This window comes from Amblyomma americanum, chromosome 4 (genome assembly GCF_052857255.1).
Source record: "Amblyomma americanum isolate KBUSLIRL-KWMA chromosome 4, ASM5285725v1, whole genome shotgun sequence".
In the NCBI taxonomy this organism is placed as follows: domain Eukaryota; kingdom Metazoa; phylum Arthropoda; class Arachnida; order Ixodida; family Ixodidae; genus Amblyomma; species Amblyomma americanum.
Window position 1 is genome coordinate 32,622,868 of NC_135500.1, and position 23,358 is coordinate 32,646,225.

At 46.8% G+C, this 23,358-nt stretch overlaps 1 protein-coding gene across 2 annotated transcripts in view; it reads left to right on the forward strand.

Moving 5' to 3' along the window:
* Positions 1 to 22,405, forward strand: part of LOC144130061 (uncharacterized) — a 263,082-nt gene extending 240,677 nt beyond the window's left edge. Inside the window, exons 7-8 of one of the 2 annotated variants that reach the window (XM_077664085.1) lie at positions 8,115 to 8,337; positions 22,290 to 22,405. In XM_077664085.1, coding sequence (XP_077520211.1) covers positions 8,115 to 8,337; positions 22,290 to 22,313 — 247 coding nt within the window. In that variant the 3' untranslated portion in view covers positions 22,314 to 22,405. Of the gene's footprint in view, positions 1 to 8,114; positions 8,338 to 14,525; positions 14,702 to 22,289 lie in introns of those variants that run through there. The other variant, XM_077664084.1, reaches the window with a different exon arrangement.
* The last annotated feature ends 953 nt before the right edge of the window (positions 22,406 to 23,358 follow it).

The following is a 23,358-nucleotide window of genomic DNA, read 5'->3' on the forward strand; positions in this document are numbered from 1 at the left end:
CTCTCATTGCAAAAGGGCGAAGAGATACTGGGATAATGAAACATTGGGCATTGGGGTATGAAATACTGAGAGGTATTTGGAAAGGAATAATGGTGTCAGGGCTTACTTTCGGGAATGCGGTTCTGTGCTTAAGGGCAGAAGTTCAGTCTAGATTAGAAGTAAATCAGATCTGTTGGAAGATTAGCACTAGGCCCCCAGGCGAAAACCACAAACGAGGCTGTACAGTGGGATATGGGCTGGGAAACGTTCGAAGCACGGGAAGCTCAGAGTAAACTACTATACGAAGAACGCCTGAGGAAAGTCTACGATAACAGGTGGGCAGCAAAGGTATTTAAATACCTATACGGATAGAGCGTTGACTCAAACTGGCGGAGAACTAGGAAGCTAACCAGTAAGTATTCCAGACACGAGGACGGAGAAAGAAAGAGCAGTAAACGACAAGTCCTTTTTTGCGCCGCCGTTCATTTCATTTAAGCACCAACTCGCCCCTCAGGCCGTTATTCTCGAAAACGCAGAAGGTTAAAATTGGATAGATTCAATGGAGAAGAAGCAAAGTTTAGAACTATATCGATAATCGAAAAGGCAGATCAGGAAGGAATCGTTTTATGATAACTCAAAAGGCAGCGCTCTGCTCTTTGAAGTTAGATCAGGGTGTCTTAGAACGAGCAGCTACAAAAAAAAAATTAACAAAGAGGATGACTCACGTGCTGTGTGTGGTAAATCTGTAGAAACAATAGAACACCTCACACTGAATTGTGATGGTATCCATACCGATCTCGATGCAGGCGCAATCACTTTTCCTGAGGTCCTTGGGTTTTGAGATAACAAAAGTCATGTAAATAAATCAGCGGTGGAAATTAGCAAAAAGCGACTGGAAGATTGGTGCCTCAAAAGCAGTGAGTTGACATGAGGTTAAATGTGTAGGAGGACGTATTTAAAGAAAATGGCGAATTTTAATAACTTACAACACAGATAAACAAAAATAAAGGAAAACAAGCTCAGCATGGTGGCAACTGCAATCAGCCCGTTTCAAAGTGGATGCTCCTACCTCCCATCCATTGATGCATAATAAACTGTCGCTGTTGTTCCGTCGTACTTGGTGACGCATTGAGCGAAAAACGTCCTGCATATGCTTTTCAGAAACACTTACACAATTTCATGAAGGGCGCCATTGTGGTCGCAAAGATTCGACATGGGCCTGTTAAAACGAGAATTGTTTTCATTCCATTGCCTTTTCTCTCTTATAGCCCATCACCACAAAAGGCACAACTGGGTGATGTTGGGGCTGTTGTGTTCCTTCAGGAAAGGGAGACGGTGAGAAACAGTAGGATTAGACTAGAAGCATTAGATTATCCAGGTTATGCGCTTTATGCATACAGGAACCTGAAACTAGCGTGATCTCCCATTCATGACTCACTCTCTTCTCTGGCATGGCATCCCCATCATTTCTTGTACTACTTGCTGGCTCAACTACTAAATTAAACGCATTTATCCCTGGGTGTGTTAACTGTCGCAATGAACGTGTGCTTTGAACATCTGGCGCCTCTATGGTGTCAAGATTTCTGGATATTCTCGCCTTTCAGCTAAAGTTGTAAGGAACTGTGGCTATAATTTCCTGCTAGGATTTCCGTAAATGCATTTCTAGCTCGACATTAGCTGCGATCTTTTTTTACCCGCGGAGGTATTTAGTGGCGGTGGCGTTGAAATCCTCAACTTAAGGACGCGGGGCCGAATCCCATTTGCGGTGGCGGCATTTTGATGGAAGTAAAATGCAAAAACACCTGTGTGTTTTATGATTTAAGTGGTCGTAAAAGAGTCCTAGGTGTTCTAACTTACACCTCTTATAAAAATTAGCTCTAGACTTTGCTATACACTCTTTATATATTCTGTTGCTTTCCTGTAGATAGTTCGCTTTGTCTATTCGTAGACTATAGACAGCCAATGACAAAATTATACTGAGGGTCACCGTCATCAGCTTGATTACGCCCACTGCAGGGCAAAGGCCTGTCCTATTACTCTCCAATTAAGCCTGTCATTTGCTAACGACGGCTTCCATATCCGAGAAACCTTCTTAATCTCATCCGTTCACCTAACTTTCTGGTGATCCCTGCTACAATTACTTCCTCTTGGAATCCACTCCGTTAAGCGGTTATCTTGCCTTCGCGTTGCATGCCCTGCGCGACCTCATTTCTTCCTCTTGTTTCCGACTAAGATGTCACTATCCCGCATTTCTTCCTGCCCCACAATGCCCGCTTCCGGTCTCTTAACGTCCCACCTATAATTTTTCTTTCCAAAGCTCGCAACTTAAGCTGAACCCTTTTCGTTAGCCTCCACGTTTCTGCCCCGTAGTTGAGTGCCGGTGGGTTACAGCTGTTGTACACTTTTCTCTTGAGAGATATTGGTAACCTGCTCTTCATGATCTGAGAGACCTCGCTATATGCGCTTCACACTGTTCCTATTCTTCTAGTTATTTCCCTCTCACGATCCGGATTAGCGGTCACTACCTGCCCTATGAAGACGTATTCCCCTACCAGTTCCAGCACCTCGCTAGCAATTGTCAACTGCTGTTCCCTTGCTGAACTGTTGATGATTACTTTGGTTTTCAGCATGTTATTTTTTAGACCCACCTTTCTACTGTGCCTGCCTCACTCATTGGTCTCTGCTCTGCAGTCCATCTCCTGAGTGACTCAGCAAGGCAATATCATCAGTGAATCGTATATTATGTTGGTATTCTCCATTAACTCTTATCCCCAACTGTTCCCAATTCAGGCCTCGGAATACCTCCTGTAAACGGGCGGTAAATAGCATCGGTGAGATTCTGTCTCTTTGCCTGACCCTCTTCCTTATTGGAATTTTATTGCTGGCTTTATGGAGGACTATGGTAGCTGTGCAGTTGCTATATATATCTTCGAGTATTTTCACACATGATCCTTCTACACCCTGATTTCGAAATGCCTTCTCGATTGTTGAAGTTCGCATTGAGTCAAATGCTTTTTCGTAATCAAGAAAGGCTATATAAAGGGGTTGGTTATATTCTGCGCATTTCTTTATCACCTGATTGACAGTGTGATTATGGTCTATTGTCAAGTATCCTTTACGAAATGCTGCTTGACTGGTGAACTGCCATTCATGGTCTGAGGGAACCTGCCATATCCTCTCCACCCCATTATTATTTTTATAGTTATTTTCCTCTCATGATCCGGATCGGCAGTCAGTACCTGCCCTAAGTAGACGTATTCCATACCACTTCCTGCACCTCGCTACCAATTGTGAATTGCTGTACATTTTCCAAACTATCTACGAATTGTCTAAAGAGTGTCGATAGCTTTTGCAGACTGAATACAGTTGTTTATCGGATGTTGCTATAGCAAGTAGGTGCACTTCATTAAAAAGAGTATGGACAGAGTACAGACCGTGTAATGAAAATTTTAGTGGAATAGTATCTACTACTGCGGGATCTCTCGCATTAAATGTGGAGCTTTGGGACATCTAAACAAGTACAAAAAAGGGTCTCTTTTAGTTGGGAAAAAGTTTTTTCTTTAGCCAGGCACTTTCCTGATGGCATACATACAATATGGACAGAAGTAACGTCCCGAAATTTCTCGCCACAGTCCAAATTTGATTCCAAAGCTGGTGCAAAATCTTGACGGTGGCTTTATTTCTCAAATGGCAGCCAACAATGCATACAAAAAATTACTGGGCAAAAATACGTCACTACTTTGCAAGTGCAGCTATGGCAGCAAGCGCAGCTCGACGCGCCACTTACCGAGCCTAAGTTGAGGTGAACGAGAGCAAGAAAACTAGGAAGAACCAGAGACATTCGAACACCAACAGTCAACTGTTAATTTTCCCGTTAAACTGCTTATAACATTGGTTATATCACGGATCGCTGCTTACGTATCGAGGTCCCTGCTTTCTTTCTAAAGTGGTCCACGGCCTTCTGAGCTCATGCGCCTCCCGTTACAAGTTCACGACGGCCTACCGTCCCCAAACAAGCGGGCTTACTAAGCGCCTTAACCGCACCCTGGCGAACGGGCTGTCTATATGTGTCTCAGACCACCATCGTTACTGGGACATCAGTTTACATTTAGTGACGTTCTTCTACATTTCCTCACACCATGATACCACCGGATACTCTTCATTCTACTTACGCTTTGGCCGTGACCCGCTGCTACCTTTCGCCACCTTACTGCCTCATTACCATTCTACCAGCAGTTACGTTTGTGACACCATTGCCTGTGCTGATGCCACCCGCCAAATCGCTCGGGATCGTCTCGCAGCTTCCCAGACAGCTCAAAAACGTCATTACGACCTTTATCACCGCGACGTCCATTACCCTCTCGGCTCTCTCTCTCTCGTATTAAATGTGGAGCTTTTGGACGTCTAACCAAGTACGACAAAAAGGGTCTCTATCAGTTGGGAAAAAGCTTTTCTTTGGCCAGGCACTTTCCTGATGGCATACATACAATATGGACCGAAAAGTAACGTTCCGAACTTTCTCGCCACAGTCCAAATTTGATTCCCAAGCTGGTGAAAAATCTTGACAGCGACTTTTTTTTCTCAAATGTCAGCCAACACATAATGTAAAAAATTCCTGGGCAAATATATGTCACTATTTTGGGACGTATAACCAAGTACAACAAAAAGGATCTCTTTCAGTTGGGAAAAAGTCTTGAGGCTCCTGAGCAATGTGGCCATACGAACTCACGGCCCTGCACCCCGCCTTTCCTCCCGCGGTCCCCTCCACACAGCTTGTGCACGTCACCCGTCTTAAGCCCTACCTTTCGAACCTACCACCTTAGGAACTGTGCTTCCTTCCGAGGGGCGAAGGGGGTAGTGTGACGGTACACAGTCGCGAGGCGAAGAGGACGTTGTTCTGTCGCTGGGCAGCTGACGCCGACGAGGATGCTGCAGCTAGTGCTTGGGCGACTTGGTTTTTGGTGTGCCTTCTTTGTGCGGGTTGTTGCGCGTGCTGCTGAGCGAACCACCATAATAATATAGTCTGTAAATTTATAACATGAATTTCTGTTCTTTGTTTCTTTCCTGTCTATACCTTTCTGGTGTTTAAGCGCGGTATTTCCGAAAAAGAAAACAAACAGTCGACAATTGGCGCCCGTCTTCCCCTCTTCGCTTCCTCCCTCTTCTTTTGCGACAGTCCGCATTTGTTCTCCTAGATATCTTAATGACCAGCCAGCCACCACGACGTGTTCCACAGAGTTTTAACATGCACCAGTTTTGCTGGTGAAAAACTTGCGGATACTTTTCATCACCGAGATATGCCAAATATTCACTTCCAGGGATGCGCAAGCAGGTGAATATTTCTCCAAAGCTGCCGCTTTGCGCCAGAAAGTGAGCACGAAGCGCTAATTTGAGCCTTCCTTGCTTCTCTGAAGTATGTGCACCGAATTGCAGTTTTCAGAATTATTCTTAACTTAGATCTTTCCATGTTGAGAATTCTTCGACAAAATGTTTTTATATTCGAATATTGTAAAGTGTTGTGAAAATACTGAAGGTAATAGCCCATTCTTCTGATGCGTAGCCAAATCTTTCAGTAAATGTTTTCCCGTCACTCGTAATGAGCAGTTACGGTTGCAATACAATAGCAAAAATACAGTAATAACACAAAATTCAAGCTTACCCACAGAAGATTTGAGTATATGTGGGTTGTTAGTGAGATTTATTTATTTATTTATTTAGTCAGTACTACAGGCCTTGCGGCCCAATCAGGAAGAGCATAACAGTCGTGCAAATACAAATGACAAATGCAAATGGCAATTACACATGGCAAGTACGGTTTTTCCAGGGACAGAATAAAGCGATAACAGTAACACAATTCTCGTCATATCTGAGCAAAGGACGTGGAAATGCTTAGAAAACGAATTGAAAATGTATAAGACAGCTACACGTAGAATATTGCCACACACAAAAAAGAATAGCGAATGAGAAGTAATAAAATGCAGAAGATGTGCGGTGTTATCAATTTAAACCTTCAAGGACATCAATGCTGATTAGCAGGGATAGTGCTTCGTTCCATTCGCTTATTGTTCGCGGGAAAAAGAATATTTAAAAACGTTTGTTCTGGCGCTATATGGAGTGAGAGTGTCATGGTGTCGATGACGTGTTCTGCGTGCAGTAAATGGTGTTAATACGGGCGAGGAGTTAGAGCGAGAAAGTAATTTTTAAGAAGGAAGAGAAATTTTAGATGATGTATTTTTCTTCTCATTTCAAGTGTCTGGATTCCATGCTGCCTCATTAGACTGTTGGGGAGTTAGTTGCACGGCACTTCAAAAAAAAATATAAACCTAACTGCCCTACGCTCTATTTTTTTTCAAGGGCGTGGATGTTAGCTTTAGTGTAGGAATCCTATACAATGCATATATTCAAGCTTTGGCTTAATTATTGATGTATAAGCTAAATGTTGTTTCGGCAGGGGCATGCTTTAGTTTATGGCGTAGAAAGGAAAGTATCTTGAAGGCATCGTCGCACACAATAGTTGTGTGAGTATTCCGGTTGAGATTATTTGTTAACGGGACATCAAGGTTGCGTTCATAATTGCGCTCATAAACTCTTTTTTCGTTGAAAAATGTTTTTGTCCGGAATTGCTGTGTATGAATAGAATTGTAAGTATCGTCACCTCCAACTCGAGTGGTGATATATTTATGTTCTAAAAACAAATACGTGCTATGGGATGCAGAACCTCAGAATATCCGCGACTTTTATGCGTACAAGACTGTGTACAGAACCTTTGAGGGGAATCAGCAGACCTGCTCAAGTTATATGGCGTCAATATTTTTAACTGGCTGGTGTCGGTAAGCAGTCATCCGAGACAGCTCCAATTATATGGTGCTTCAGTTCATGCCGTTTATAACCTGTAAGCTAATCAGGAATACGGTAGTGGGAAGAATGCTCCCTTTACAAAGCTCGCCGTTTACCACCGCCTGCGCACGACCTCCCTAATTTCAGCTCGCCTCTCCGTGCTGGTTCTCTAGCTTATGTTTCCAATACGGGACCAGACTGCTCGCGAAGGCTGACGACTAGGCGTGAGCCACTTAGAGGGATTGTTCTCAAATATTTGTGGTTGCAATCTACTAACTTCTTCGTCATCTTTAAGGACAGCATGGCTGACAACAAAGACCAGAAGTTCGCCGAATAAACCGATTACTGCAGTTTTCTTCGTCCTTCTTCACGCATGCTGCTCTTCAGAGCCACGTGGCGATGTCAACACGTGGCTGCGGCCACACAGAGGGAGAATGACAGAATGCGACTTTCAGGAGATTACTTCATTTGTTCGCATGAGCGCAAACAACGAAAACAATGCAACTCAGAGGAGGCAGTAGCCTCTGGCTGTGAAGGGCACCAGAGCGGCGACTACTGTAGGCGTTCCTTGGACATCACTTTTAATTTCCGAGTGAACAGTGCAGTATTACAAGGCACTTTAATCGATGTGTTGGTTGGAATGCTCTAATTTTCCTATGTGTGCCAAAATATTGCCTTGAAAATTTATCCTCTGCTTGTGCTGAATATTGAAGAAAGCCGCGCAGAACTATTGACGCGCGTATCTGTCGCCAGAAGAAAATAACAAGCGTCCCAAGAAAGGATCTGTGAGGGGTCTGTAAATTGGTTGTTATGGTGCAATCTTAGGATATGCGAAAAAAAATTTCCTGCGTAAAAAACTTCATGTTTAAAAAAAGCGCTTGTTGGGAATTTCAGGTGATGGTTGAAAAGTTCCGCGGAACTTCCTATATCAGGCATTGTATTTGATCTCGATTCATCCAGAAGGCAATAGAAACGCCCCTGGGTGACAGATATTGTTCGTGCGCTTTGTGGTGCCGGCGTACGCTAGATATATCATGATGCCTCGCGAACTGAGTGAAGATAAGATCGTGCTGGTGCGGCCATGAACAAGGGACGCCAGCAGAACAAGCATAAAACTTGAAGATGATAGTGAGGTACTCTAAAAATGAAATGCTACGTCGGCCGCATGAAATCGATAGGCAGCTTCCCTCAGCAAAAGTGAACGTAGACTGTGCGGTCTTCAGTTGTGATGCTTTTAAGTGGACATAAAACGACGCGATGTTGCATGGGCTTGCTTCCTTTCTCATTTTCTAATTTAGGATTAGATTATACAGACCACGTGGTGCTGTGCCCGACCTGAAGAATCCATCACAGACCGGCATAATCGTGAGGGTTGGCATCCGTGTTACTCTAGAAAGTTTTGTATTAACAACGGATTACGGGTCCACGCCAGTGGTAGCATCTTTCAAGGAACTTGTCCAGAGCGGCTACAACTACATTCCACGCTTCGAGTCAAATTTCAACGTTAGACATGTTCTAATCGTAAGTACGCCTGAACCATCTCTCCCGGTGTTGTAATATTGTGTTTCAGTCAGACGTATATCGCCTTAGTGTCGCTAGCAAGGGAGGTGTTTCTTTATCGTACATGCAATGCGCCTATTTTCTTTTTAAATGTGAATTTCAGTGCGAATGAGATGTGTATTACCATAATTTTGTAGCATCTTAGTAAGTACAACTATTTCCTCAGTACGTATCACAGAACCTTCATAATAAGCGTTTGTGTGTTCAGTCCACAATGTAATTTTCGGTTCCTGGAACCCTACAACTTGCTGTAATTGGTCCAGAAATATTGCATGTTGATTCGTCCACTACTATTACTGGCCGTACCTGATGCCGATCCTAGAAAGAAACAACGTGCAAGACCCACCAACGCAATGCGGCCAATTGAACATAATGGTGTGGCAAAAAGCAAACTGACCGCACGGCAAGAAAATAAAAACTGAAAGAAGTCACCCACGCTCGTGAACTGATGCGGTAAAGGGCAGCCCTGGCTGATGCCACTGCAGTAATTATGCATACTTCTTTAACGATACGTTTACTGCAGGCGATTGGGAAGACGCTGGTGATGATGCATCATGAACGTGATGATCTAATCGGCCAAAAATTGTTGATGGTTTTTGCCCAGCTGTGGCGGGTGAAGACAAGTTTTATGCAGGAGTTCCGAGAGATTGTTGGTTGGATAGTGGTTGTTTTTAGGACGAAGGTCTCGAATGCGATTTTGGTGACGAACTACGTGTGTTTCATCATCTCCAGGCTGATGTTGCCGACAAGCTAGATTGTCGAAGTTCAGTAGAATGCGGCAAGAAAAAACCGTGACAAATTCGAGGGCGCTTTTGTGCGAAGGTTCGGGAGGCACGCACACTGCAGCGAGAATGACGTCGCTCTCATTTTGGCGGCTACGATGGCATATGCGTGAGTGGGAGGCAGCACCAGCGGCGCGGCTGACCGGGTATCTTTGCCTCGGCAAGGAAGCAGCGCTTGTTTCCTTTATGGGACATCGGCCCGGTCCATAGAGAGCTCGATAAGGGAGAGCACAGCCGGTATCATGACGATGTGGGCGTGGACGAGGACATCTCCCTGTGATACCAGAAACCAGACTTTGAAAGCCGTGATAACGAGGAAATGCCATTCAGCCAACTTGCGCCACGTTTTCGTGACAGCCTTGAGCACCTCGGGCGACCTCCGCTTTAAGAAGCCATATCTTGTTGTCTTTGTGGGCCTTGGGTTGGCAGGTGGCGTTGCATTCTAGCAGGAATAGTTTGGCAATTACTGGCGGCGGCGAAAGCTAGCACTGAAAATCTACGTTCTTCTTACCTGGCCGATTGCTGCAGACGTTGGGTTCTCTCGTGGTGGCGCTCCCATATGCACCTCGTCGTGGGCGATGCGTGCACCTGTGCGTAATGATGCATGACTCTGTTGGCCCGGGCTCCCTCTCGCTATTAATAATGTTTTTGTAATCTATTGAGAGGACCAATAAAAGTGCAAATAAAAAGGTGATTATGTGGTTACAGACGGACTTGCAGCGACGGTAGTTTGCAAATTATAGCTCGAAATAGGCACGTGCTAGAATTTTACCTTATGGAGCTGTTTAGGAATGACACCGTCTAACTAGTTTTCAATACACATTGAAGCGGGTAGACGACGACGACAATGAACGATTAAACTAGTGGAAAGAGACGAAGATGGCAACGAGCTGTTCTCTTTGGTTGTGTAAATAACTGTAAATATATTCTTTTCCGCAACATATTTGGTGGAGGTGCGGATCTCCCCTACGCCTACTGACGACGGAGCTACGCAGCGGCCGCCAGCTGCTTTCGCTAACCATGACCCAAAACGCCTCCCAGCAAATATCAGCACCGGCCATGCCACCGCTCGTTCTTTCTCTTCCCCTCGTGACCCTGGGGCATTTTCTGGCACCGACAACGATGACGTCGACGACTGGATCCACGTGTACGAACGCGTGAGTATATACAATCGCTTAGATCCGACCCTTATGCTCGAAAATCTTATCTTCTATCTAAAAGACACATCCCGAGTCTGATACGAAACTCACGAAGATAATTTGGCCAGCTGGGACGTCTGCAAGCAGAAACTGAGCGAGATGTTTGGACGGCCACTCGGCCGAACACTTGCCGCTAAGAGGGACCTTGCACCCCGAGCTCAAACTTCTACGGAATCCCATGTGTCGTACATTCAGGACGTGTTGGCCCTCTGCTACAAAGTTGACAATAGCATGCCCGAATCTGACAACGTGGGACTTGTGTTGAAGGGGATCGCCGACGATGCCTTCAACTTATTCGTCTACAAGAACTGCACTACAGTCGACGGCATTATTAAGGAATGTCGAGTCGACGCTTCGAGGAAGCCAAAAGGAGACGTATTAGCCAGCCGTACACACGCCTCCCCAACATGGCTGCGACTTCCTCATGGGAAGACCTGCTCCAACAGCAAACTAGCGCCTCCAGAAATTGTGACCCGCATCATTCGACGCGAACTCGAAGCTATGTCCCCTGCCCCCCTGCATCTGCGTTATAGCGACAACCACTTGCCCACCGTCTCTTTGGTACAAGCCGTCGTCCGGCAAGAACTTGCAAACCTTGGTCTCTAGCTCGTCAGTCCCGTCCGCCCTTCACCACCACCCGAAATCACTGCAGTTACTCCTGGACGACCTCCGTGCTTAACTCCACGTCGACGTAACCCTAACGATTTGCGGACAACCGACAACAGGCCCATTTCCTCTGCCACCGCAATGGCCACATTTCCCGTCACTGTCGCAATTATTGGTCCCGTTGTAGCACACAGTCCTCTAAGCTCTCATCTCAACGACGAACAGCACAGCTGCTTCATGCCCCCTCCAACCAAGCACAGTGCTACCGTCAGCCAGATTCCCCGCTCCTGCCGCTCCTCTTCCCCCCTGCGTCGGCAGTCTTGTTCGCTCCAAAACCGTCGCTCCTCTCCAGGCCTCTACGGACGCTCGCAAGCGGAAAGCTAGACGCTGCAGTATCTGAAGGTGATGCTGCAGTATACAGAACCAATTCTCGCTTAGCCCTTCCCGCACGCCATAATTTGCTCGCCATTCATGTCAGTGAAGTGCCTGTGAGAGCCCTGATCGATACGGGCGCGCACGTATCCGTCATGAGTTTAACACTACGACGCCGCCTCAGAAAAGTACTGACCCCTGCGCCCGTAGCTGTTCTCCGCGTTGCGACGGCGGAACGCCTCCTGTGGTTCTACTATGCACAGCCCGTGTGACCATATCCGGCCGCCATACATCCGTTCCATTCTCTGTTCTAGACCAGTGCCGTCATGAAGTCAATCTTGGCCTCGAATTCCTGCCTGAGCATTCAGCCCTCATCAACTGCGCCACCAGTGCTGCTCAGCTTGACCTTCATATTTCTGCTGAGTCGCTGTCCCCATTTATACCTCGTCTTTGTGCTGTCTACCTTGTCCGTCTACCGGCACCTCAACCGCATCACAAAAAAGGACGTATATCCTCTCCCGAGGATCGTTTACGCATTAGATTGCCTCCACGGCGCCAAATATTTCTCTTCAATTCATCTTCGATCGGGGTACTGAGAAATTGCCGTTGATTAAAAGAACCGCAAAAAGACCGCCTTCGTGACGCCTGATGGCTTATACTAGTTTAAAGTCATGCCGTTCGGACTCTGTAACACGCGGGATACCTTTGAACGAATGATGGATTCCCTTCCTCGTGCCTTCGAGTGCTCTACCTGCCTGTGTTACGTAGAGGATGTTGTGGTTTTCTGGCCGACTACTGGCGCGCACCTCGAACGCCTCTCCAGTATTCTGGCAGTGTACCGTAACGCCTGACTCCAGCGGAACTCATCGAAATGCTAAATCGGTCGCCGCCAATTCACTATCCTCGGCCACCTTGTTGACGCTTCTCGTGTACGCTCAGATCCAGTCAAAATTCAAGCTGTGAAGGACTTTCCTCCTCCAAGGTCGTCGAAAGATGTGCGCAGCTTTGTCGGCCTGTGCTCGTATTTTCGCCGTTTTACCAAAGATTTCGCCGGCATTGCTCGTCCCCTCACCGACCTTCTTAAGAACGACACCCCTGTGAGGGGAAAAACTGCAGGCTAAATTTACAACGCGTTAGAACGTAAAAGAAATAAACGAAGCGGCATGTAGAGGAAAAGAACTCTAATTTAAGTCATGTGAAGAAATGTACCGAGGAAACAAGAAGGGGAAAAAACACTCGCGAAAGGTAAAAGAGATAGCTTTAAAAAGAGGAAAGGTCCACTCAAGTTGTTCGTGTCAGGGGTGAATCTGGCAGGTAGTTGGTGCGTCGAGCGAGGTCTGGCGCGGCGTCAGCGCAGTCTGTTGGCTAAGGCCGGTGCCCTGATGGAGAAGTAGTGTGGACGGCAGTTTCCACGGCAGGCGTCAGCGTCACAGCGTTGTACGGTTGACTGCGCTGTCCACGGCTGGCCTCAACGCTGCCGCAGGAAGCCGCCACAATTGCGGGTATCCAGGCGCGGCATTCAAGTCAGGTAGCCCGGGCAAGCAGCGGCGGCCCGTGCTCAGAGGCTGCTGGACAGGAAGGGAACAGCGGCGCCTGGGTCCGGTACGACGGCTGTCCAGGTCTGGTAGCCCGGACGTCTGCGGCTGAGCCCCAAGCCTGGAAACTCGGGGAGCCCGCAGATCTCGAACACGTCCATCGATCGCCGACCGCGTTCTTCCTGTTCTCCCCCGTACGCGCTCTTCGCCAAGTTCCGCTTTTTCTTCTTCGTCCGGGGCCTTGTGCGTCTTCTCTCGCCGCAGTGTGGCGCTAGCTGCTTAGAACACCCTTTGTCTAGGGCCCTGCTCAAGAGAACTCATTTTCCTCCCTCGTTCATTAGCTGACAACCCCGCCCATCTTAGCCCATTTTGACCCGTCATCTCCCACAAAGGTTCGAGGTTCGCACCGACGCCTCCGGATATGGGATCGGCGCCGTGCTAGCCCAACGTCAACAGGGTCAATATCGCGTCATCGCTTATGCCAGCCGCCTACTTTACGCCGCAAAATTACTCCATTACTAAGCGCGACTATCTCGCCCTTGTCTGGGCAGTAGCTAAATTAAGACCCTCCCTGTTGCGCCGTTCGTTCGGTGTTGTCACTGATCAGCACGCTCTCTGTTGACTGTCTTCATTAAAGATCCCACCGGTCACCTTGGTCGCGGGGCTTTGCTCTTCCAAGAATATCCATAGAAGTCAGGGCGCCATCTCCAGGACGCTGACTGGTTATCCCAATACCCTGCGGAGCCACCTGACCTAGAAGACACTGAGACCCTGCCCTACCTCTCAGCTATCTCTGATCTTGCGGATATTGCCAACGAACAGCGCTACGACTCATCTTTACGACGTATCTTTGATAGCCTCCGCTCTGCAAACCGATCTCTGTCTCTTAAACTTTATGCGCTCCAGAATGGCATTTTGTATCGCCATAACCTACGCTCTGAAAGTCCGCCGCTGCTGCTCGTCATTTCCAAGCGTCTACGCTCATTGCCCTTAAACAACTGCGCGATCTGCGGATAGCCGGCCACCTTGGCGTGCCCCGCACGAACGCTCGGGTGCGGCACCGCTTCTTTTGGCCTGCTTTGTATCGTTCCATAAAGCATTGCGTAGCCGCTTGCGACCTGTGTCAACGTCGGAAAAGGCCCTCTACTTTGCCTGCCGTTCTTGCACAACCCATCGACGTACCTTCGGAACCTTTTCACCGCGTTGGCTTCGACCTTCTTGGCCCTTTACCCTCGTCCCACTCCGGCAACATGTGGACCGCTGTCGCCACTGATTATACGACACGGTACGCCATCCCGCGTGCTTTGCCTACCAGCTGCGCTACCAATGTCGCCGATTTTCTTCTACAAGACGTCATTCTTTACAATGGCGCCCCTCGTCAACTGCTCCCCGACCACAGTCGTTATTTTCTGTCCAGAAGTAGTTAATGACATTCTTCGCTCGTGTGCCACGCAGCACCAGCTCGCGACAGCTTACCATCCACAAACCAACGGTCTTGCGGAAAGGTTCAACCGCACGCTCACAGATATGTTAGCAATCTACGTCTCGCCAGACCACCGAGATTGCGACGCAGCGTTGCCTTATGTGACATTTTCGTATATCTCTTCGCGGCATGACACAACAGGCTATTCCCCTTTTTACCTTTTGTTTTGCAGGCACCTCACCTTGCCTTTGGACACACTCATGTCGCGTTCTTCAGTCCCCATCACTGCTTACGCTCGGGACGCCATTGGCCAGGCAACGCTGGAGCGCCAAATAGCCCGTAGTCGGCTCCATTCCTCTCAAGCATCCCAGAAGTCCACCTACGACCGCCGTCACCGAGCAGTCCAATAAAACCCAGGCTCACTCGTCCTTCTCTGGACGCCGTCTCGAAGCGTTGGTCTCTCCGAGAAGCTCCTTTCTCACTACCGTGGCTCTTACCGTCTGGTACGCCGTGTCACCGACGTGAACTATGAAATTGCTCCCCATGCGTCCTCGCCATCGTCCTCCGGCCCCACCACGGACGTCTTCCATGTATGCCGCCTAAAACCTTATCACGACGCTCATACGTCGCCACTTTAACACCGAGACGGCGTTCTCATCAGCCGGCGGTCCTGAAGTGGGTAGACTACGATAATGAGCGATTGAACGAGTGGAAGGAGACGAATACGACAACAATGTTCCGGCTGTGTTCTCGGTGCAGCTTTCCATGCGCTTTTGCAAATAACTCTAAATATATTCTTTCCCGAAACAATATATTCAAGTTAGGAACCAGCCGACGTGGTGGCCCAGCTGTTATGGCGGTGTGCTGCTATCCCGAAAGGTGCTCAATCGATCCCGGTCAGGGCGGTCGAGTTTCGATGGAGGCGAAATTCTAAAGGTCCGTGTACTGTGAGATATCAGTGCAGGTTAAAGAACCTCAGGAGGTCAAAATTTCCGCAGCCCTTTACTGCGGCATCCCTCATATCCTGAGTCTTTTTTAAGTTGAACCCCCATAAACCAAACCGTAGAAGTTAGGAATCGATTTCAGTTAACCTGCTGACGCTTTATGCCACGCATTGAGCACACGAAAACTTTATATAAACTTTTGTTTTTCTACTGAAATATCCGCTGTTGTAACACCTAAATGGCAGTGCAGGTACTGAAGAAATGAATAACAAATAAATTAACGAACAGCAAAATTTTCACATCGCTTGTATAAAAGTGTGCACGGGATGTTGCTAACGTGTTCGGAATCTTCGCAGTAGAATTGGGAGGTAAGTGGCTAGAGAGGATATTAACAAGCTAAATGTGAAAGTATGAAAGCCTCGATTTAATAGATTGAACAAAACTATCAGATCTGTCAAAGTAGACATAAAATGTGCGAAAGTCAACTAGGATGTCAAAGGCACACGCTAGACAAAACTGGCGCTGTCCTCTCTTGCATGTACCTTACGTGTCCTAATTTAGCTGTGTTGATTTCATTTCGATTTTGCAATAACCCAACAAGTTCGAACCGAAATTTTGCTAAAACTAATGCCACCACTAGTTCCAGCGTTTAAATTCAAAGAGATAGTGGTTCATGGCTATCAAGCAAAGCTGACGTCAGCTGTAGCAGTCGACGACAGCGCAGCCGACGGCGAAGCAGAGCTGAGATTGGCTTGAGCCCCGTGCCCGTGTCATGCACCAGTCTTTTTCTCGTCGGCGAAATTAGGGCAAAACGTCGCATACGTGGCATGGCATAGGCGTGAAGTATGTAAGCTGAGCCTGTTCACTATCGTCTTTATTGCTCAGACGCTACAAAAAGGTGACATAGGATACCGGCCAGACCGGCCACACGCAGTATGCACAACGCCAACGGGAACACCAGCGCCCCACCATGAGCCGGCTCCTCTCACTACGTATCTAGGATCTCTGTTGGCCTTCCCCAGTTCTGGGCGCTGGATCTTCAGCTGTGGCTAGCCCAGGTCAACACCCAGTTTGCTTTTAGCAGTGTTTTAGCACCGCCTGCCTCGTTCCCCTTTCACACTTTGGTTGCCGAGCTTATTAAGCAAACCGCTGCCTCTGAACACCGACGCCCGCAGCACCTCATTTTCTCCGAAGAACTGGAGGACCAGAAACCTACGCAAAGGCTGCGGCGCCTACAGCAGCTCCTAGATGGCAAGTGCGGGTTTGTAATAGGGGGCATAAATACGCTCTCACCGCTTAACCGCGTCTGATACAGCCCAAAACCGCCGACCCCACTCCGTGATCGCGAGCGCTACCTAGTGCACGCCGACCACTGCGGGTCTTGCTTTGAGTGGGAACAAAGGAACGACGACACTGGCTGACACAAACATGGCGTTTCTTGCTGCGACAACAAGAACGCCAGCTAGCAACAAAATACGCTTAGTAATCGAGGTCGTCCGACTCACCAGCAGAGTTACGAGAGAATGTCCGCCCACGCTAGGGCAGGCAAGAAGCTCCGAGGCCGGACGGTATAGAGCTAGAGGGTGACCGTCCCCTCTACGCCTCGCCTCGCAGCCGGAGAGCGGAGCGCCGCGCCGGAACGTCAGCGCACATCGAGTTCCCCAGCCGAAGAGCGAGCTGTCTCCTGCGCGCACGCGCGAGAAGCAATCACGCCGTCCGTGGCGCTCGTTTCGTTGCGACGCCGACGCCTTTCCTTGTTAGTTAAGGTAACTAGGAAAGACACCGCATGAAAGCAAACCGTAAAGGGACGAAACAGGGCAAGCCCCCCACTAGGCTGTCACTTTCGGCTACGTCTTACTTCGCGAGCTCTTTCTTCAGCGCTTGTCGTCATCGGTCCTTGTGATGTCCGTGCCAGCCCGCGCATTTTCTTTTCAAAAGTCTTTTGAGATTGCGCACTCGGTCGATGCCTTTTGTCCTACAGGCTTTGGTGCGAAAACACTTCTAGCCGCACTCCCCGGATTTCAGCGCTGTGTGTCTGTCCAATATCTCTGTGTAGCAAGTGTAACTGGCTCATTGCGTCAGTGGACACCTCGCGCTGTGACTAGGCGGGGGCGTCCACCTACAAATTGAGGCATTTTCCGCCTTTCTTTTTCTCAAAATCAACGTCAGCGCCAATGAAAGCTGGCGGCTTATCCAGTGACTCTATGACGGCCTATTGCTCGAGTGCCATGTTTTTGGCACAATGTTGTCAACGCCAACGCATGCAGCGCACAACCATCTATCGCCACCGCTAGGTACCTCAATGCGCGATTGAGGATCCACTGTACCCGGGAGACAGTTATGCGGATTTCCTTCCCTCAGAATTGGCATTTACAACGTCGTCAACTCCGTTGATTTTGAGGAAAAGAAAGGCCTAGAACTGGTTCCCTTGTTCAGTGGACACCTCAAGCGCACTTTCAGATACGTGGCGGGGTTGTACACCAGCAGAAAACTACGCTTTCGCACAATGTTTCGTGTTTAGCAATGCGGAACCACGAGGCATTTCTTTTCTCGACGCCAAGACGCACTCTTGGCCTCCCAAAACATTGTCATCTGTTCCCTCTCAGCTGGAAGTAAAGAACCACCGCGACGAGTTCTCTGCCGATATTACTCGTCTATCCGATCCGAGTTTTGCTGCAAACATATCATTGTCGCTTACCCGACCGACCGACCGACCGACTGACCGACTGACCGACCGACCGACTGACTGACTGACTGACTGACTGACTGACTGACTGACTGACTGACTGACTGACTGACTGACTGACTGACTGACTGACTGACTGACTGACTGACTGACTGACTGACTGACTGGCAGGCAGGCAGGCAGGTAGGTCTGGAGAACCGCCAATGTAGTTCCAGTACAGAGTACAGAAGAGTATACACTCGAGCATGTCATATATACCCAGTTAATAAGCCATCTACAAAACATTAACTTTTTCTGCTCGACACAACATGGATTTAGGTCACATTTCTCATTTAAAACACAACTCGAAGATTTCACTCATGTCATTTTCGTTTCCCTAAATTCCGCTGGTCAGGTAGATTGTATTTTTCTAGACTTTCGAAAAGCGTTCGATTCAGTTGCTCACAGACTCTTGCTGCAGAACCTTACACTTTTAAATATCCCTACTACACTACTAACCTGGATAAAAGCGTATCTTGTGGGAAGAAAAGAGAACGTAGTTTACGACGGAATCAGTTTTGCATGTGTGGGCGTGACTTCAAGTTTTCCGGAGGGATCGGTTTTAGGCCCTCTTTTTTTTAGATATTTACAAAAGATCTGACTAGCAACATTTGAAGTAAAATAAGACTTGATGTAGACGGCTGTAGTATCTACAGCAACATTTCGTCGGAAGCAGATGCAGCTACTTTACAACATGACCTATGGAGTATGGCAATAAATCACTCCAAATCTAATCTCATCCGGTTTACGAAAAAGAAAAAATTCTGCAGACTACTTTCTTGGCACCGCAGACATATCCGCTTTTTCAACTTACAAGTACTTGGCAGTTTTTTTTTCCACTGACTGTTCATGGAATACACATGCAAATTATATATCGGTTAAAGCCAGCCGCACATTAAATTTCCTCCAACAAAACTTTAGGGAGGCTCCAATTACACTGAAAGAGACTTTATTCATGTCCAACGTACGTCCTGTCCTTGCGTCGCTTGGGACCCGCATACAAAACAGAGTAATGAAGAACTGAAGTGCGTCCAATAACGGGCAGGAAGGTTTGGCTCTGGCAACTTTAATCTCCAAAGAACTCTTCTGGTTTGCGCGACAAGTTGGGGCGGGCGTTACTTGGAAACACTAGAAATTATTTGATATTCTCTTTTATAATGTGCTTTATGGTAAAACTGGTATTGCAAAAAAGGAATACACACATGAGCCAAGTTACATTTCCGCCAGCAGCGACCACCCATTAAAAGTGCGCGAGCAATACAATTTCCTAATAAACACGTTCAAATATAGTTTTTCCCAAGAACAATATACTATTAGAGCAGTCTCTCTTCCGAAATTGCTGCTGCCCCTCCCACATATTTTTACACCCCTTTGAAAAACCACATGTTAATGATTGTAATATTTTAAAATGAGTGTTAATATCAAAGTAGCAATATTTCTTGTCCTAATGTACTTTGTTCTATTTATTGTCTATTCCAAATATGCCGTGTTGCTAAAGCAGTGCTGTATTTTGAATTGTAATTTTCTCCGCGTCAGTCGTGCGCGTTTTTGTCTTTCTGGAGCGTTCTTTTCATTTCTGCCTTTCCTCCAATAGTCCATGGGCTTTTCTGAGTATATTGCATCATTCGCTTAATTTTTTGTATTTGGTTTGGTTTTGTTTACTGGGGTTTAATGTCCTAAAGCGACTCAGGCTATGAGGAACGCCGTAGTGAAGGACTCCGGAAATTTTGACTACCTGGGATTCTTTAACGTGCACTTACATCGCACAGTACACGAGCCTCTAGAATTTTGCCTCCATCGAAATTCGACCGCCGCGGCCGGGATCGAACCCGCTTCTTTCGGGTCAGCAGCCGAGTGCCGTAACCACCGAGCCACCATGGGGGGCTAATTTATTGTATTATACATCTCTTGCTTTTATTGTGTTCCCCTTAAAACAGTGCTCCAGTAGGGGCGCTGTAGTTTCTGTATAAATAAAAAATAAATATAGACAGACGGAGGGATGGATGGATGGGTGGATGGATGGAGATGGATGGAGATGGATGGATGGAGATGGATGGATGGACGGACGGACGGATGGACGGATGTATGGATGGATGGAGATGGATGGATGGGTGGGTGATGACAAGTGTCAACTAGACATTAATTCCTAACATACTAAATACCTTCGTATCAATTGCTAGTTTTCTTTTCATTAATAAACTACTCTGCTGACTTTCTCTACGAATCCACTAGACCTCAGTTCTTTCTACTTTCTCAAAATTGAGCATGTCCTAGCTATTCCGAAACTCTAGAGCTGCGCGGCTTCCTGAGGCGGCATCGTGCACTGAGAGCTGGAGGGCCTTATACAGTGGATAAGAGTATGTTCTATTGTTTCCCTGTCTTGCATGCAGCAACAGCAAACAACACAATATAGACAGCATCTACCAATTGTGCACACCACGTGGATATTCACGCTGATTTGAAATAAATGTAAATATGTTTCTTTTACTTGGAAACATCACCCAATAAACTCGGTGTACTTTCTGAACTATCTTGCTTGGGTATAAGTTCCCAAATTTAAATATCTCGGAGTGTATTTCAGAGATGACCTATGGAGAACTGATGTTGAATGTGTAACTGGCAGGGTATCCAGGATGTTGAATTTCTAGTGACGGAATATTCACAAATCCCCAGCAAATCTAAACAAGCTGCTATACCTTACATACATTATACCGATTCTTAAATATGCCTGCACGGTACGAGGCCCACGTATGGCTATATTATCAGTTCATTTAGAACGCGTACAGAACAGTACAGCCGGCGGCCGCGGTGGCTCAGTCGTTATGGCGCTCCGCTTCTGACCCGGAAGACGCGGGTTCGATCCCGGCCGTGGCGGTCGCATTTCGATGGAGGCAAAATGCTACAGGCCCGTGTACTATGCAATGTCCGTGCACGTTAAACAACCCGAGGTGGTCGAAATTTCCGGAGCCCTTCACTACGGCGTCCCTCATAGCTTGAGTTTCTTTGGGGCTTTTGGCCCCCAAAAACAAAAAAACAGGACCATGCAGCGAGCCTTTTAGCCAATGACTACAAATCTGAACAATGTTTTCATTGACTTTCAGCAATGAAGGAATATTTTGGTTGAGAACTTCTTAGTACTAGGCGCCTGCGCAGTAAATTAGAAATGTCCTACGGCATCTATTTCGAAAACGCCAGGGTTTATAAAGCAATGTATGTTGTCCTGCCGCATGTTGCATCTGCACGTTGCGATCCCGTTTTCAAGGTACAAAAAATCTGATGTCACACTAACGCTTATCAGAAATCCTTCGTTCAACGCTTCATGTTTATGTGAAACAAACTGCCTAAAAACATGCTTGATTGTACTTCTGTGCACGGATCTTATGCATTTATTCATAAATTGATTGTGTCCTAAGATTGAATAATTCAATGTACGCGAGTGTGTGCGTATTTTTGTTGCGTTTATGGCTGTTCCATGTGTTGTTGGAATAGTTCAATCATCAGACTACGGCGATAGAGCTTGATTTCACTGTATGCCTCATGCAGTAATGCCTTCGGGCGCTGCAGGAGTTCTTGTACAACATAAAGTACCGCTATTCCTGACCGCCAAGGGTAGTTAGTGCAAGGAGCTCAGTCGCAATAAACGGCATGATGAGGCTAATGTAAACGCATCACGGTAGTAAAGAGGGACAGCAAATGTTCTGACGGGCTCCGTCGTGAGTAAAACGGCAGTGAGTAAAAGCTAGGTAAAATTTGTGCTGCGAACATGATTAGTTCAGACAGTTCAACCCGCCTGCTAGCGGCTTCCATCTGTTGGTAATGTCTCTTTGTCTGTCAGCATTATCCTAAGAGAAATGAACAGCACATGCCCACACTAATACCTCAGCTCTAAAAGGTGAGCGAGAGTCAGCTTACTAAGTTTCAGAAAGCGGCTGCGTTCTTTGAGCTGCTTTAAGACGTTGTATTTTGCGTTAATATCACGAGCAAATGCAATAATCAGTGCCGAGGGGCGTCCGACGCTGCTCCGATTCCAACGGTATAATCAAAAGCATGAAACGGCGCTAGCACATGAAGCGGAAAGAAGCGTGTGGTGCAGCCTTCTTCGTGTCAACAACGACTCGCATGCTCAAAACACACCGTACTGTTCGAAAACGCAACCGAAATAACCTCCAGCTTAACCGCGGAACTCGAATTCTTCATGAAGCAAGTGAATTGTAGCCAAAGTGCGCTGAAGCTAGTGTCTTGACTGGAATATACATAACTTTTCACGGCTCAACGGAATTTGGGTTTTAATGAACGTGGTGTTATTTCTCTTCTTTCTCTTTTCCAGGAGTCAACCAAATACACCATGTGAAACTCTCCTAATATCAACGCAATTTCTCGCAAACATTTTCTTGAACGAATGCATACGTTTATGGGAAAGAATAAAGTCACGCAACGTCGGCGGCAGGGACAAAGTTTTTCTGTTAATTCGCACTGTGTCGATAGAATCACGTCTTTTTTAAAGGGCACCGGCTAGGTCCAGTACTTGTCATGTATTTTCAGGCATATTTTAGGCCCATTTCCCCTTCTACTGCAGAACATAAAGCATTAGGATTTGTTTTACTGTGCTCCTTATTCTGGTTTGATTTCTTTTGACTGAGATTATGGTCTTGCGGCAAACATTTAAAGTTTAATATTTATCGCAATCAAATAATTTTTTGCTGGTTGCACCGAATAGCCCTCTTTAAAAAACAGATGGTTAACAGAGCATCATCATAAGAGATGCATAGCATCAAGTTCTGTACAACTGCATTTCTTTGAAGATAAAGCTGACATAGTATCTATAATCTATGTCTTCTAGTTTTTCTAAAAACGAGTGAAACGTAACCAGAAGATCACATTTTGAGACAGCAAAGTTCAAAGGCAAAAGTATATTTGCTTCGAATTGATGATATAAACAGCTTGCACTCCAACATCGATTTTGTTACCACTAGCGATTTAGTGATACCAGTCAAATTTACCCATTTTTGATAGTCAGATTGCTCCTGTGACCTCCTTTGTAATCCTGTCTGCAACTTGCCCTATCGATGGCAGTTCACATTCCGTTAGTATGTAATCATCAGAACAAACTAAAACAGGAAACTAAGCATGAAAACTAAATGCTGTCTCATTTTCATCTTTAAGAATACGGTTCAGGAGTACCTAATTTTGGTTTGTTTTCTTTTTTTTTGCTTTTTACAAATCAGGCTCTTCAGGCTATACTGAAGGGCGGAAAGGCTTAAAAGCCTGTGGGTCACTGAATAACGATCAATATGATTTCCGCGTTTAAGATCGGTAGAAAACCGACATTGATATATTTTGGAGCGAAAAGCTCCACTTCTCGCCTGCAAAGCTGAAGGTCACACGACGCTTGGATT